The 17,399-nt window shown below is 39.5% G+C and overlaps 1 protein-coding gene across 1 annotated transcript in view; it reads right to left on the reverse strand.

Moving 5' to 3' along the window:
• DDX10 (DEAD-box helicase 10) overlaps positions 1-17,399 on the reverse strand; it is a 197,456-nt gene that overhangs the window by 4,272 nt on the left and 175,785 nt on the right. Inside the window, exon 17 of the mRNA XM_072850575.1 lies at positions 8,513-8,646. Coding sequence (XP_072706676.1) covers positions 8,513-8,646 — 134 coding nt within the window. The remainder of the gene's footprint in view (positions 1-8,512; positions 8,647-17,399) is intronic.

Here is a 17,399-nt window from a genome sequence, read left to right on the forward strand (position 1 = left end):
GGTACTCTGAGATCTCTAGACAGGCTCTGCTTCAGTTAACATTTATCAGAGCTTGTGTTGGAGCCTAGGTTTATCAGCACTGCTCTGGAAACAAACCACCCTTGCCACTGAATTGCAGGCCATGAGTCAAGTTTCCAGGCTGCAATATAGCACACACGAGCTCCTTCCCAAAGAAATGTACAGGAATAATGAATGAATCTGCTAATAAAATACAGTTCAGAAAAGTTAGGAATAATTTATTCCATAAATATTGGCATTTTGCTAATCAAACATGCTGTGCCACAAACCTTTTTCCATGTAATAAATTTTAATGCACAAGGCCATGGCAACAATCCTAATGAAGATTAATTACTGCAGTCCCTTCCATAAAGCCCAGTGCAGCTTCTTTCTTAGTTGCTGTCAGAATGCTACAGCACATAGAAATGGTAATGAAAATATATCGTGTTGTGTTATTTCCCTTACTGGCCATTCCACTGATATAAATCAAAACCGCTCTAAAACTAGATTTATAAAAAACAATTGCAGGAAGAGGGAATGAATAATCTACTTGTAATGAAATACCAGTGTAATAGTACTAAAAGCAAAAGACAAGTCTGCCTTGGAGCTGAAGTACCATAATCCAGAACAAGAAAAAAAAAGTATTTAAATGGAAACCAGACCAGCAAGACAGTATGCTTAATATTTTTTATTATTGCATGGGAAGTGTACGGAAGACTTGACGAGAAAAAGCACTCAAACCAGCCATCAACATCTGGCTTCTGCTCTGAGGTCACCTTTACTTTCTAAAGGCTCTATTGGACAAGTGGCAGTGGACTCAAATCAGATGTCTGAAGCTATAACAGCACCTTTCTTCCCCATTCCTGTTGGAGATACTCCTGACCGTAAAGCAGCAGTACCTGACCCAGCCCTGGGTCCTGGACCACTGGAGTTTCCGTTCCGTGTATTTGGGCTAAGCAATATTAGCTTATCTTTATACACCAGTCTGAAACCTGAAATCATTCAGGTGTTGATTCTCATATGGATCAAATATCACTGCTCTGGGTTGAATCTGCTCCAGCTGGAGGTGAGTGTGGCTTCAATCAAACCATTTTGATTTGCTGTATGCCCCTCTGTCAGTGCCTTAACCTCCTCTGAAATGTGCTGCTGCCTTTGGAGATGCTGCTAACAACCTACCTAACCCTCGCATCTATTCACTCCTCAGCTTTGCTTGACACCAACATTCTTCACATCTGTTCCTCTCCTTTTCTTTTGTGTGACCACTATCATCCTCCAATTATTGATAATCAGTTTCTGAACTACAGAATTTCAATAAATACTTATCCCATTTCTCCTTCATTCATGCAGACGCTGATGACATACTACATTTTTTTTTTCTTCTTTTTTTTTAAGGTAATTTCTGTAACTGACAAGTTTACAGGAACCACAGGAAGATCTAGTCTGACCTGCAGAGCATAGGTTACCAAATTTCACTATGAAATTCTACCATCAGGTCCATTTCATACAGTGAGCTAGAGCATAACTATTATAAAGACTTTCATGGCATAAGAATATCACATCTCTATCAACAGCAATCCAATGTCTCACTGTCCAGTTTTGCAGCTAAACAGCATGATCAATCCCTTAAACAGAGACCTTTTACAATGTCTGTCTTACAGTGCTTTTCTGGCCATCACAACATTAAGTTCTAGCCTTCACAAAGTCACTGATATGGCCTGAATAATACATGTTAGAGGGAGCACCGTGATTTGCAGATGAATCATCTCAAAAGACAATGTAATGTCAACTGCATCAAGAATCACATAAAACTTAGCAGGTCAACATCAGTACCCTGGTATAAGAAGAAGGTGTAAGAAACTGCAATTTGCTCATAATTTTCATAAATAAAGCAAGGTACACAACCAAGCAGCACTGACTGCTGACTTGCACACCTGTCAGCTGGTGACTGGCCAAAAAATAATGAAAAAAACCAGTACCAGAACTAAGACATTTCTCCTTTCCCCTCATGTCCAAGATCTTTTCCATGCTGACCTAAGAGTTAATGCAATCAGTAGCACCTATTAAAGATTTAAAGAAGGTAACGATAAGGTCAATCGTAACTTTGTTCTTCCTCAACATTTTTATTTAAAGAGGTTGAGGGATTAGAAATATCAGAAACTCAATTTGACTGCAAAATGAATATTTAATAAATCCAGCTGCTTTTCTTCCACCCTATTTGATACACTTAAATTTTTCACCTCATTAACAATTTACATTGATAGCCTTAAACCAAATATGATGAATGTTGCTAGATATACAAAAATTAATCTCATATTACATGCTTGGAGTCATTAATTACTCTGCTTGTAGAGGTATGGCTGGAAGGGAATTTTATTCAAAGGCAAATTTAACTCATGATTTGTATAGCTCCCCTAATTAAAAAAAAAAATGCTGGAGGGGAGGGAGAAAAGATTAACAATGTTTTTGACTTCTCAAACCATGGACAGATGGTCTATTTTTAAAGACTGTTGAAGGAAGATACCCTAGGTCTCTCATACTTGCTTTGAATTATCCCTTTTAGAAGCATTTTTTCCCCTTAAAGCAAGTAGCAGCTAGTGTAGCCCAACGTATTTCTATTTTAATCCAATACTTGGAGCAAAATCTCTGAATTTTGGAAATATAAAACAGAATAGAGTTGTATTTTCTAATCTCAAAGCCTAATTTCACTGTGTGCTACTCTCAGCTGATTTGTTTTCGTTAAAAACATTAGGTCCATATTTCCCAGCCCCAAGAGCAACTCATCATACAATTCAGTGACAGCTCTAAGAGAGGTGCATGAGGCATGAGTGCTGATTTAACAGAAACCCCTCCTTCCCATTGCCAGCAAGATTTCTTGCCTGTCCTCGTACTTATTCTTCTTGACCCACCAGATCCCCATCATCCTCCCTCCTCCTTTCATGTATACATCCCCTCCATGTCTTTCCTCCCTCATGCAAAACCAATACCACTTCTCCATGGTCTTATGCTCACCACCAGCCTCTTCAGCTACCCCTTTCCTTTACCCATATGCTTACTGGTCATTCAAATTCTCTTGCTTTTCTTGACTTCCTCTTTTACCAGCCCTAAATTAATTTCCCGCACTGCATCTTCTTCTTTCAGTTGTGCCTCTGTTTTCACAAAAGCCTCCTAAGGGGTGCTCAGAGCACCTCACAAGTCTCCAGACATACCTACATGGAGGCTCAAAGCTGACTTCAGAGCTAGAGAATAGACCACAACATTTTTCACCCACACACACCTAAAAGAAATGTGGCTTCATCAACACTGCCTACTGGAAACAGTCCTTGGCCTGTTCTACCACACCAAAATACACTGGGATGCTGCCCAGAAGAGCTCTAGTTGGCACCATCCGAAGTCACAGCAGTTGTGGACAATACAAACAGTCATGTGTCACTACTTAAGCCTGCAGCCTGGCCAAATCCATTTAGCCTGTAAAGACATGACTGATGTTCCCTAGGCAGGCCCAAGCCAGCACGGCATTAACTGCTACACACTGTGCTGCACATCAGAGCCATCAATGGCTCTTCATTTTGACACTCTGCTTTCAGGCACTCCTAGAAATGTAATTTTGTCCTGGACCCTGTCATCTTTCTCATCTATCTATCGGCACATTGTCGCCCACTGCTCTTGCCCTTGTGAGCATCCCAGTTTTTCACTCTCCTGTTCCTTATGCATATCTGCCCTGGCTGTTGTCACCACTCACTTCAATTTAATTACTATCCTTAGCAATGACTGACAAATCCACTCCTGGCCTGTCCCCGAGTATAATACAATAACGGTGTCTCTGCTATCTGCTTCTGGAAATCACTGCTGGTAATAAACTCAAAATTATGGTCTTTGATGTTGCAGGTTTATCTGTAGTACTTTTCCCATCGGAGCAGTGCCTAAACTGATGTGGTCTCTTCTAGAAAGCTCTGAATGTCAGGTCTAGCTAGGCTGTCTGAAACTGCTCTTTGGGTCCTTGTTAACTCCCAATCAGCTTAAATGCTGGAGAAGAACTTGAAGCAATTTCACTCACTTTCCAAATTTCAGTCCTCTTGCCTTCTTAACAAGGGCTGAAAACATCTACTACCCATTGCCCTAGTCCTCCAGCAAACACAGACAAGACTGAAAAGCAGGAAAGTATTCAGTCTGATTGTGTAAAGATGGAAAAATGAACAAGAACCTTTAAAAATCCCCTTGGAGAAAGTTAAGGACCTTTCCTATTATTAAAAAGTCAACCAAAAGTCAGGGCAAACAACCGAGACCAATACTGTGTCCTGAAGTTGACAGAAGCTGGTTATGAAGCTTCAAGTGATGGCAGTTCTTAAGACATGTTTGTTACCCCAAGAAATGTCTTGCTCCTAGCCAGGGAAAGCTTAAACCCCCAAACTGATACCCAAAAAGTGACCCGCGTGACTTTCAGTTATCCACATGGGGTTAAACCACGACACTTGGGATAACTGAAATACTGTAGACATCAAAGTTCCAAGAAAATATTCCCAAGTAAGCCAAGTAAGGACAAGTCCAATAAAATGGAAAACCAAAAGGGATTAAATTGTGTCTATGTGGTATTAAATTTACATGTGTAAACCTAGCATACTGAAAACAAGAAAAATATTGTAAAAAATCAGTTACCACATGAGATTAGTTGTAGTTTCAAAGGGAATGCTCCATGTCTAGTGGATGGAGCACTCAATGGGCCCTCTAGGTGCCTGAATTTTATTCCCAGACCTGTGTCACTGCCATGATCTTAGGACAAGTTACGACATGACTGAACATTCCTGCCTACAAAAAATCATACTGACCTCCTTTGTTTTGAGATTTGCTGAGGAAAATACTTAGTCAGAAATTATTACTAAATTCCTGTTTTCCTTTTTTGTATGCTCTTTCTTTTCCAACCTACTTCATAGGAAGGGGAAACGACCAGGGCCCTAGACCTTCTTTGAGTCTTAGCTCTCCTTGAGAACAGACACTCTGACTCCAGGGGGCCAGATCAGCCACAGATTCAAAAAAAATCTGCACTGATTACCACTGCCAAAAATCTGTCCATCTCTGTCAACTTTTATTCTTAAAGCTTAGCTAATCTTGAGTCTAGCTGACATCTTTGGGGAAAGGATCAATACTAAAAGTGATGTATGAATATATAAAAGAAGACAGAAGTGATCTCCCCTAGATAAATGGTTACTTAATGATACTGAAAGTAGAATCATAGAATGCTTTGGATTGGAAGGGACCTTTACAGGTCATCTAGTCCAACCTCCCTGCAATGAGCAGGGACATCTTCAACTAGATCAGGTTGCTCAGAGCCCCGTCCAGCCTGACCTTGAACGTTTCCAGGGATGGGGCCTCCACTACCTCTCTGGGCAACCAGTTCCAGTGCCTCACCACCCTCATTGTAAAAAATTTCTTTCTTAAATCCAGTCTAAATCTGCCCTCCCTTAGTTTAAAACCATTACTCCTTGTCCTGTCACAACAGGCCTTGCTAAAAAGTCTGTCCCCGTCTTTCCTATAGTCCCCCTTTAAGTACTGGAAGGCTGCTATAAGGTCTCCCCGCAGCCTTCTCTTCTCCAGGCTGAACAACCCCAACTCTCTCAGCCTGTCCTTGTAGGAGAGGTGCTCCAGCCCTCGGATCATTTTTGTGGCCCTCCTCCAAACCCACTCCAACAGCTCCACGTCCTTCTTGTGCTGAGGGCTCCAGAGCTGGACGCAGTACTCCAGGTGGGGTCTCACCAGAGCAGAGCAGAGGGGCAGAACCACCTCCCTCGACCTGCTGGCCACGCTTCTTTTGATGCAGCCCAGGATACGGTTGGCTTTCTGGGCTGCGAGCGCACATTGCCGGCTCATGTCCAGCTTTTCATCCACCAGTACCCCCAAGTCCTTTTCCACAGGGCTACTCTCGATCACATCATTCCCCAGCCTGTATTGAAACTGAGGACTGCCCCGACCCAGGTGTAGGACCCTGCACTTGGCCTTGTTGAACCTCATGAGGTTCACACCGGCTCACTTCTCCAGCTTGTCCAGGTCCCTCTGGATGACATCTCGTCCTGCTGGCATGTCAACTGCACCACTCAGCTTGGTGTCAAGTAAACGAGACAAAATTCCCAATTTTAAACTGACTGACCCCATAACTTCCTCAAAATATTTATTAAGTAGTTATGCTACAAAACATTGTCAAGATAGCTAAGTCTAGCTAAGCCTACCTAATGCTACAAGCTGAAATAATGCAAAATCTTGTTTAAGAAATGCGGCAATAAACCACTACCTTTTTCCTGCAGGAAGTATGCAAAATTTAGCAGTAATTACGAAACGCCTGAGGTAATTAAATATTTAATAGGTAGTGTTGTGACACTAGGTTTCCTATACTCGCTTGCTGGTAACTCCTTCCCACCAGCTCAGTTGTCCATCAGCTTAATGGATTCCAGGAATCTGTCCTTCAGCAGCAACATACATACACACCAATAAACAAGACAAGTGTTGCTCAGTCTCTAACCACTTACCAAAGCTTTACTTCAGACTTTCTCAATAAACTCTTGGCTTTACTCCTTCCAAGAAACAAACTACCAATAACTATCAAGATTCCCTCTCTACTTTGTTACCTCCAGCAAAGCATTACTACAAAAGTCGGCTCAGAATTTGCTCTCAAAGGCAAAATGACAGAACCGCCACTGCTATGGTCGCAGATGGAGAATCATTAGTATCCTGAAATACTTCTCTTGGCACCTCCGTTAATGTCCTACATAAATGCAGAATTGCTAAATACACTTTTCTTCTGGTCCTTCTCTCATAGTTAATATTAGACCAAACAGAGATGGCCCCTTTCAACAAAATGGTGTTTTACAGGATCCTCTAGCTCAAATCTCTGCCTTATAGCCAGGTTTTACTCATCAGAATCTCATATATTAAAAAGACAATATTAACTATATTACTGATGTTACCTGGAGGAAGCTGAGAATAAAGTTTCATCATATTAACTTGGTTCCACTACAAGCAATATATGAATACCACTAGAGGATCCATTTATCAAATATGGACAGATACATTTCAACTCCAGTAACATGAAAAGCAACCTACAAATCCTCTTATATAGCCTTCCCCAATAAATACCGAATCTTAAACTTTATTAAAAGAGAACTTTAACAAATTATGCCACTTCCCCCACCAAAAGCTGATGGGCTGAGTCAAGCAGTCATAAATACAGAAGGAACTGGAAGAATCTTGTTTAAGAATGATGGGTCTCATTTTCTGCTTGTTTTTATGAAGCTGTATTGACATTTTACACATTGACATTTTTCATTCATTTTACATGGCATGGAGATACTGAATCAGCTTAGGGAAGTGAAAAACCAGAAGGAACTCTAATTGACTTATAGTTACCCTCTTTCTCCCCCTTGCACAGAGAAGGAGCAATTTACTGCTGCTCACAAAAAGCAATGCACTTCTGCCATCGTTGTCAGTTCTATTGACCTGACACACTGACCTAAACACACTGGTGAACGGGCTGCAAGGGACATGGTCACCAGCCTGTTAACTTAGGGCTATCCAGTCTTTAAATCCATCTCCCAACACTCAGTCCTACATACTGGCCCCACAACGTGCAGTGACACGGGGCTAGGGACAATCTAGTCACTAGGATTTAGCTGATTCAGACATGAAAAGCAAGAGATTTATGAACCTAGACATCTAGAAGAGAGAAATAAAGATCTATACTCTCATTTAAGTGTCAAGATCACGTTTCTGAATCTGTTACACGATAGGCTGTTTGTCAGAAACACACAGACGGACTTCTTGGTGCAGAGAAGCCAACGACAAAAACCTCACAGGACTTCATGCAGTATCCCTCAGTCTTCCTGCGGCATGTGCTGAAGAAATGCAGTATGCTGCCAGCAACTACAGATCCTCATCCCCACCCTGTGCTTTTCTGTCAAACTACAAGAAACAAAATCTTCTGGTTTAAATAATTAAAACCACTGTTTTACATTAAGAACAAAAGTTTAACATTGTTAATTTTATTATATATTTACGTCTAACTCAGATTCTACTTCATTTGTAGTTTTGAAGAGTCTGAGCAACACTGAATCATACAACTTATCAAGTTTCACCATGCACAAATTTATTTAATATAGCACAGGTATAGAGGGCTCATCCAAATCCTCAAATGACTTCAACGTTTTTCCTTTCAAACAGAACCTATAATGTGACAGCAGAGAAATGTATTTCTGAAACGCATGAAACCTCCAAGGAATTAGTCAAGATTTTTGCATGTGGAACAGTCTCACCAAAATCCCTTCAACACTGACTCAAAAATCTTTCTTATACAGCTTCACAAAAGAAAATAATAGAGTTTAGCACAGATTTCTGTTCAGCACACACCTCACAAACTTAAATACGAAGTCCTGGGAGCGAGAGGATGACTGTAAAATGAGTTCCTAACATCTAAACAGAACAGTTTCTAAAAAACATGAACATTTCAAAATTAACGTGGAAGATGCGTACATACCTATAGCTGTCTTCGCTTTCTGAATCCTGCTCTTCATCAGAATCTTTGTATTTATCAGGATCTGGAAGAGTACTTGGATCAAACTCTTCTTCACTTCCACTGTGAGCAAGAAAGGCCACTGTTTCCTCTTCAACCTGCCAGGTGACAAACTGAGAGTTACAAGACAAGCAAACAAGTCCATGTTACTTGCTACAACCCCATTAATAGGGATGTCGTAACAAAAACCATCACCCTCAACTGCAGTCAAAGGCCACTGCTATTATAGCCAGGAAAACGGAATTGTTTCTGTCATCATCAGTGCTCTCCTCCAAGGCTGTTTGTTAAAGGTTGAATAAATATTATTCAAAAAGGAAGCACAAGGATTTACGTTCAAATTCTACCTTCCCAATATCGTCATCTTAAAGCTACCAAATCTAAGAGAGATTTGGGCAGCAACTAGTCAACAGTCATCCGAGAGCACGCGTTTAAGTAATACGAAGCTTTACTGTCTCTCAGAAACACACTGGTAAAGACATACAAACTTGTGGACACATTAATCACTGCTGTAAAGTGTATTTCATGAAATACTCTGATTTAAAACTCATCCGTGTGTCCTTGCAGTTATAAACCAAAATGCTGCTTAAGCTGAATTAACTGCTCTAAGGGAGTTTCATCCACCCACCACAAGTGATGCATGTTCCTCGGGCTCCCTCCCAGACCCTCTCATCTCTCCTCTCTGGGGGTCAGCTTCCCTCCGTCCCCGCAGCACATCTCGGGACGGGCTGCTGGCATTGGCAAGTTCCCCCAGGGTGCGGGAAAGCCTCACTAATTCCTTAACAAAGAGGGCACAGAAGATGCTGCTCCATTAAAGTCTTGGATAATATAACAAAGCTGACTGCTTTTGCAGATATCGGTTCTGCTCCGTGCAGTCCTGAACTGATGGTACCACTTTTGTAAACTTTTGCTAACAGGCACGAAGAAAGCAGACGGATTGGAGGGCATATGCGATTGTATATGCACACAAAAATGCACACAAAAAGCTTACAGGCATTTTGAAGCAACGCGAACCCTAGATCCATGCATATTTATGCTGAAAAGCAAAACCAAATGCAAAGAAACTATAATTAAAGACAGCACTATCTTTTGTTTATATATCTAATCAACATGCACGCAGCTGAGCTTCCAAAACAGTACTCATTTAAATGATCCTTCATTCTACAAATAACTTCACATCACTAAATATTTAAAGTTAATTTTTGTTCTGATTTTTCACCATTTCCATCTATCTCCAGGTTTTAAAAGAACACTGTCCTTATGTGCACACACCTCACCACAATAAAGATAAATAAATAAATAAAAAACAAAACCAAAAACCATACCAAAGGTCCCTTTTATATCTGCATATAGAGGGAGTGAAAGGAAATGAGCTGGTGAAGGGTAAAATTAGTCACCACTGCAAGAGTCCCTTATTGTTTGTCCAGTGACACTTTTGCAGTGCACTGAAAGCAAGCAGAAGAAAGGGCTAAAAGCCAGATTTGCAATCAGAAGGCAGAAGAAAAACATACTAAACATACATTTTGTTCTTGACTAGTTTGAAATACTAGTAAAGGTAATTGTATAGCTAGGCGTACAAAATCACTAAAAGCATTGCCAGATTCAGCAGCACTGTAAACTGCCTAAGGTAACATAACCACTGACTGAAAAGCATGTTGGTTACCAGGAACTTCAGGTGCTACTTCACAACAAAGTTGGGTTTTTTTTGGGTTTTTTTAAGTATTTTTTTGCTTACAAAAAATGTCTGCTAGCTCATCTTTTAGTACAATATTACAGAGCACTACTAACTCAACAGCAAAGTATTTTGAAGGTCACCTTTTTGTTAATGAATTTCCATATTTGAAAAGCACTCCACATATAAATTATAGGTTATTTCAATTTCTTTTAAGCATTAAGTATTTGCTCTTTACTTTTCCCTCCCATTGCATCTATTCTGTCAATACAACTGGTGCGTAGCAATTATATTTTTTTAAAAAATTAAAAAAAAAAAAAGAAAAAGAGTACAAAGCTGTTGTATGGAACAAAGTACGTGTAACACTATGCAACAGAGTTCTGTAACACTAACATTTATTGGCAGTCATCTTTTAAGACTTGGGCTGTTCATTCATATTCTCAGTTATCTCAGTAAAATGTTGAGATTGCATTGTTTCCTAAGTTTTGCCATTTATATATGCACACATAAGACAATTACACATACAGAGACCAAACCTTTGCTTTTGTTACACATTCATATTCATTTTTTCCAGCAGAAAATCTGCAGAGATGTGTTCAAGGTAATGCTTACTATAACAAAAGAAATAATTGGCAAAGATGCCTCTCTAATTCATCAGGAATCATGAGGTCATATTTCTTATGAGTATCACCTGTTACATATTCATTAAAATATTCATAAGGCCCTGGAATTGTTAAGAACTTGAACATGAACATTTATCACACACAGCTGAACAACAGAAACGCATTATTTTTCTCCTCTTGCTTCAAGTTTCTATCAGCCAGTCAGGAAGAAGAAATCTTGTGACTTAACTCCACATGACTCACCACAAGAGCTGGAGAAAAAAAAGTCAAACCATAGCTCAAGATAACACTTGTAAAAATTCTTCAGATACAAATAGGATGCAATTTACAGACTCAGGATTAGATCCTTCCTAAAGCAATCGCTATCAAAGAAGAGATTAACTGAAGAACAGATTTTGACCGCCTGCAGTTTATGTCTAAGGTTAGCGACGATGTGCTTTGGAGCATGTATTTATTACAAAGTTCAGCTGTGGAAGTAAACCCATTCAGACATCAAATCAGGCCGGTCAGGAGAACAGCATTCAGTGGCACTCACCTTGCTATTTTCATTCTGCTCAGGGGTTACAAGTTCTCTCTTTTTTTATACCAGACAGGTTGGCCCATGTATTTTGCAATCTAGTTCCACAGAAACTTTGCACGAAGACTTTCAGTTTGAACATGGCATTGAGACGAAAACATTTCTGCATTCACATAGTCTCCTTCTGAGGCATAAGTAGATTCTTCTTATGCAAACTCAACATTTTAGAAAAATTCAGAAAAATTTCTGTGCTGGAGGTTTTGGAAACCTTGTTGCCTTCAACCCTCCACACTGTACCAAGTCAACATGATCACCCTCTACCTTATTGTAGTCATTTTGGAAACACACACCAGATGAGCCAAACAGGGCAGGTTCCTCTAGAGCTTTTGGCCTGCTCCCTGACAGAATACCTCCAATACAACTTCTAGTTGTCTTTGTTAGAAGACATAATGACAACTTCCTCTCTTCGTAAAGAAGGCTGAATGGCTGGTGGAGCTCAGGTAAATGTGTTAGGTAGGCTACGAGAAGCTTAAAATGAATTCATTTATGTACCTTTTTAAGAAAACAGACACTCAAGGGACTGAAATGTTCAAAAGAGCAGAATGATGTCTCATTTCTACCAGGCATTAGGCATTCAGGTGAAAATTATTTATTACCACGAGATAAAAAGGGAGAATTGAAAAAACACACCATGAAAACCTGCACATACACAAAAAAAAAGTTGTATTTTCCAAGATTTAATTTATAGAATACATATTTATTATGGTACTTAATTTATATCTGATTTAATAGGTATTTATTTTTTTATCCAATTAAATTGTCTGGAGTTGCAATTTTTATGTTCAACTCTTTAAGCAATTTATCAGTTCCTACCAACCAGGTTGAAGGGGGAGAAAGAATTGTTTTGGCACTATCAACTCTGCCCATAGGACTTTATAAAGCACAGTGGGGGAATATTTCTGATCAGCTAAAAACAAAACCTTTAAGGTTTGTTTAGAAGTTGATAAGACTTGATTTGAGCCCATCAACAGTCATACTTCTACAATGTTCAGTTTCTTTTGAGCTATGCCACCCTTTAGCTTTTGCTAATAATATGGCCTCTCCCAGTAAGCGGTGTTTGTGATTTTAATGCTAAGAAAAGGTAAGCTTTAAATACTGCTAGGAGGTTACCCTACAACTTTTTTAAAATTAGCATATTACGGCTCATATAAAAGGATATTTTAAAATATAATCCCTTTCATGATCCGACAGCATTCCAAATTTTATTCATTTTCTTCTTTTTGACAATTATTTCTCAGATAAAAATGGGAGTTGTTCCTGCATCATGTTTATGATGGAACACATTCACAAACAGAGAGGTTTTGTAGCATTTCCTTTAAAACATCTTAGTCTGGATTCACCTGATTGCCTTGCAGGTTTATTTTCATAGCCTGTACCCCCAACTCACAACACTGTGTCCCCAGCTGATGCATGGTTTCTCTGATATTTCATCATCTACATTGCCCCAGAGGAATACAGCTATTCTGGCAGTTCACAAATAGAAACATAGCCTTTGATGTAGCTGGGGTGTTTGATCCAACAGTTGCTTTGAAGATCAAGACCAAAGCCTTAGACGATACTGAAAACTGACTGGGAGCCAGTGGAGTGAACCAAGTGCTGATCTGACATCCAAAGAGCTACCTAAACCATGCCGAAATTGGACAACTACACTCCCTACCATCTAACGCTCATCAATAGCCTTCAAATCCAAACACGGAAAGCATAATTTCCACTGACAGAAGGATCCTGCAAGCTAAGGGGGGAAAGGCCACCTTTCAACCACATTTCTAAGATGTGTGCAGTGGTGTTTAAGGTTAACCTTCATGAACTGTGACCAAGTCATGCAAGCTTTCTTCCTGTTGCCATCTACCCTTTGTCATCTGCATCAACATTGAACATTAATTCTAATAGGTGACATACACATCCATTCCACAATTGGTTTTGCAACTCCTCCTAGGCTTGTTTCTTCTTATGGACAAGTAGGAAGTGATAAACAAAAGGGTGGGAACAGCAGAGAACAGGTTGTCGTTGCAGGATTTTGTTCTCTTGGTCTGAAGCACACAGATGCATTCAAGGAACACCACAGAAAGGAGATGATGTGGACACAAACAGGGTCAACTAGTTCAGAAGGACTGGACAAGTTCCATGGGTCTGGCCAGAAAGGCTGGTAACCAAAAATTGGAGAAACCAAGGTTGCAGGTTACTCAGACATAGTCTTTGCACTAAGATGATCTAATTGATCTTCAGGTCTGGGAGGAGCTAGCCATAGCTCCTGGTTTTCACACCACTTCATAGAGTATCATTCTTGGTTTTCAGTAGAAGGGACAGATAACTCTTAGCTTCATCTTCAAAGGGTTCACCCTTCCCAATCACTAGCAGTCACACAAGGTTCAATTTCATCCAGTCATTCTTTATTTCTTTTTAAGCAATTTGACATCTTAAATAATACAATTAGCGTAGTTTAGCCAGCAGAATCTTGCTTTTACCAGTGGTCTCAAATAATGCACATGAAAATACTTAATCTTTTTTCTTGGCATTCCTAAACGCCCCACATTCTATGGTCAGTGAATGGGTAAGCCTGTGTTCCAAACTAACACACGCTGATGCATATATACTGACATTCAAATGTTTGCTGTGTAACTATAGCAAAGCAATTTGTGCTGGAAATGGCTCCTGCCACAAGCACAGTTCAGAACCATTGAAAACACAAAAATCATAGAAATTTCCACACATTCACTTCTGGCTTTTTTATATTAGTAAAGCTTCTGTTGTTTTCATAGTAGTAAGTATATGTTTTATCTGTAGACTTGATCTCTACAAAGTACTTATTGTCCATACCAGAATTAATAGTAACATAATGAATGCATATAGAGAAAGATAATACAATTTGGTAAATTTACAATTACAAACTCATCTACCTCAAAATGACATGCTGAGAACTTCTAAATCTACACAAAGACTTTTTTTTTTAAGTGTATTTGCTCCTATCTGCATTTGAATTATAATGGGTACATCTCACAACTAGACCTTATGCTTGTCATTTTTTTATTTGCTCTTATAAGACACATGTGGAATACTTTTTGTAAATACAAGATTTTTCAAGTTGTTACTAGCCACAATTATCAATGTGATTTTAGCAAAAGGGCAAACTAATGTAATTCTGGTGGGAAAGGTCAGGATAAAACAACTATACTGTTAACTTAAATATAATTCATGTTACAGACATGAAAATACAATTTAAAAGATGGTTAGCACTGGAAGCAAAATATACACTGGAATATAATAAATTCTGACAAACAGAAGAGTTTAACCTACTGCATATATTCTTGATTTTAGAGATTGCTTGTACACAAATTTCACAGGAGTCCAAGCTAATAGTTCCGGTGTAATGAAATATGGGCATGAGCACACAGTTGTTTTATTTGCCACAAAAGATCAAACCTAGGATCTTTAGTACCATAAACAAAGTCTCCGGCATTTGAGTTAACAGAGTAGTAGCTTCATCTCTGGCAAAGTATAAAGGTTCCCGTGCCTGCCATGCCAGCAGCTACACAGAGATGCTACCACGCACACTAAATCCCCATCTGAAACAAAATTTATTTAAATCATTTAATAATGCAAAGGTTTCAAACCAGAAAAGTCTAAACAATTTTTATTTTGAAATCTTTCTAATGCTAGGTTGTCAGGTATCATTTTGCTTGCAAGTGAGCAAATAGCACAGGAAAAAAAATTGGGCTTTATTTGCTGTGCCTTACACAAAAAATTAGTAAAAAGGTCTGGGAGAATTAAACATGCCAACAGACATGTCCAAAAGTCTAAGGCCCTCTCAAAAAACCCAGTAAAAGACAATGCAGAACACTGTTTTTAAACTTACATTCTCCACACATAATCCTTGGACTATCTCTTTACACTCCCTCTTTCTCTCCACTTTTAGGTTCACAGCAGTCATGGCTGTCAGCTCAAATACAGAAAGTAATTCTCCAAAGTAGTCTCTGTGTTCAAACATTTCAACACATCAGTCTTCTCCAGGGAACCTCAGCATATGTCCTCAGAGACAGTGCCTACACAAGAGAATTTTCTCTGTATCGCCTTCTGGCACTTTTGAACGAGCCTGAAGAAACTGCATCCTCTGCCATGACACAGCAGAGGTGTCCCACCGCCACCGCTACTCACAGCAGAGACTGGGAGCAAAGACCACTCTTTGTTTAGGGACGTGTATTTTTCAAGAATAAACAGATCAACAGCAGCACTGACATGAAATAATCAGAATGGAAACCTCGTAAGTCATGTCATTCTGTAAACTGGTTAGTTCTGCTCTTTTTCTTGAAACTACTGATTTGTATTCGGTACAGGAGAAACAGCAACATTGGCATTTAAGCACTTGTCCTACGACAAGACTTTCATGTTTTCACTGTACTGCTTAAGTCACATACTCTAAATGCTTGTACAAAATACCTATGTAAAATAGCACATTTACACAGAGAAAAATATGAATCAAATTAACTCCTCACAGTGAGTTATTTTAACTGCTACCTGTGCTTCTACATACAGAAGTGAGGAAAAGAAACCCAGAAGTAGCATTGCTGCTCACGGCACTGACTCAACTGCTTGCTGTGAGAATAAGGCCTTGTCTGCCTTCATTCAGGATCTATTTATCAGCAGCAATAGATTCACATTTGTTCAAATACGCAAACAAGTAACCAGTAAATCAGTAAGCGCCTGACTGATGCTGCACACTTGCAGACTCATTTATTTTTGTTGTTGTTGTTGTTGTCGAATCCACCTTCCCAAGCCATGAATCCCTTTTTACAAAATTTTGCAACAGACAACTCCTGGCCCAAAGCGCGTAAGGGTTAAGTACAAGACACGAGAGAACAGCCGAATACAGCCTGGTGAAGGACAAGGAAGCAAGCTGCCTGGGGAAGATTATGAGCAATGGGCATGACACAGCAGGAGACCTGCCCTCTCGTATTTCCACAGGCATTGCTGCAAAGGGGATCCTGGATGAAGAAACTGAAAAAGCTTCTGAGGTAGGCTGGCAGCCATCCACCAGCAGCTTTTGTTAAGTGAGAGGAAAAGCTGAGGCCAAAAAAAACCATCAAGGTGGTGTTTGAAAAATAAGCAAGTGGGCAACAACCAGTGAGACCTAAGTCTTGATAGCAATTGATAGATGAGAGGCCATGAAGGGTGCTGAAAGTTAAGGGCCTGTGGAGACACATGAAGAGAAGTGACAGCAGCAGCAGCATGTTGAATAGGTACTAATGGAGCAAAATGGCATTCTTAAAAGAAGGCAGAGAAGACACTGCAGAAGTCAAGACAGAAAATCATAATATCCCTTGATAACAATTTTATCTATGTGAACGAATGGGGAAGGTATGTCTTAGAAATGCAAAGTAGGAAGAACAAGGAAGATTTATATGAGGCAAGATCTTTTAGACCAACTAATTGAAAGAAACACAAATTTTCAGGTCTAAAATAACGTAAAGCAACTTCAAAGCAAAAAAAAAAAATTAATAATAATTGCTGAGAGTTCGTGTTACTCAGGGAACTGAAATAAAATGTAACATCACGTGTGCAATAGGGCTGGGGAATGTTAGTACAGGAAGAAGCTACAGAAGCGTTCTCTTCAGGATAAAGAGAGCACATAATTTGTCATCTGTGGAAAATGAAGGGACAAAAGGAGGATTAAGAAGGATTTAGATAAGCACCAGAAAGTGACCATGGCAATACTAAGGCAGAGGCTAAAGTGAGAGATAATGGTAATACTCACAGTGACCATGAAAGAAGATAGCAAAGAAGGCTGAACTTTTTTATTGAGAATTGCCTAATCCATGAAACGTCAGCTAAGATTTTAATTTGGACAGAAATTAAAGTATTTGGACAGCTGGAGTAGAGAGACTGAGATAAGACTCATTAGTACAGGTATGAATTTGTATTCATGGACAGGATTTCTCCACAGGTAAGAGGAGGAAAAAAGCAAAAGGCAGAGCTGTGCAAAACATT

The sequence above is a fragment of the Ciconia boyciana genome, chromosome 1 (genome assembly GCF_034638445.1).
Source record: "Ciconia boyciana chromosome 1, ASM3463844v1, whole genome shotgun sequence".
In the NCBI taxonomy this organism is placed as follows: domain Eukaryota; kingdom Metazoa; phylum Chordata; class Aves; order Ciconiiformes; family Ciconiidae; genus Ciconia; species Ciconia boyciana.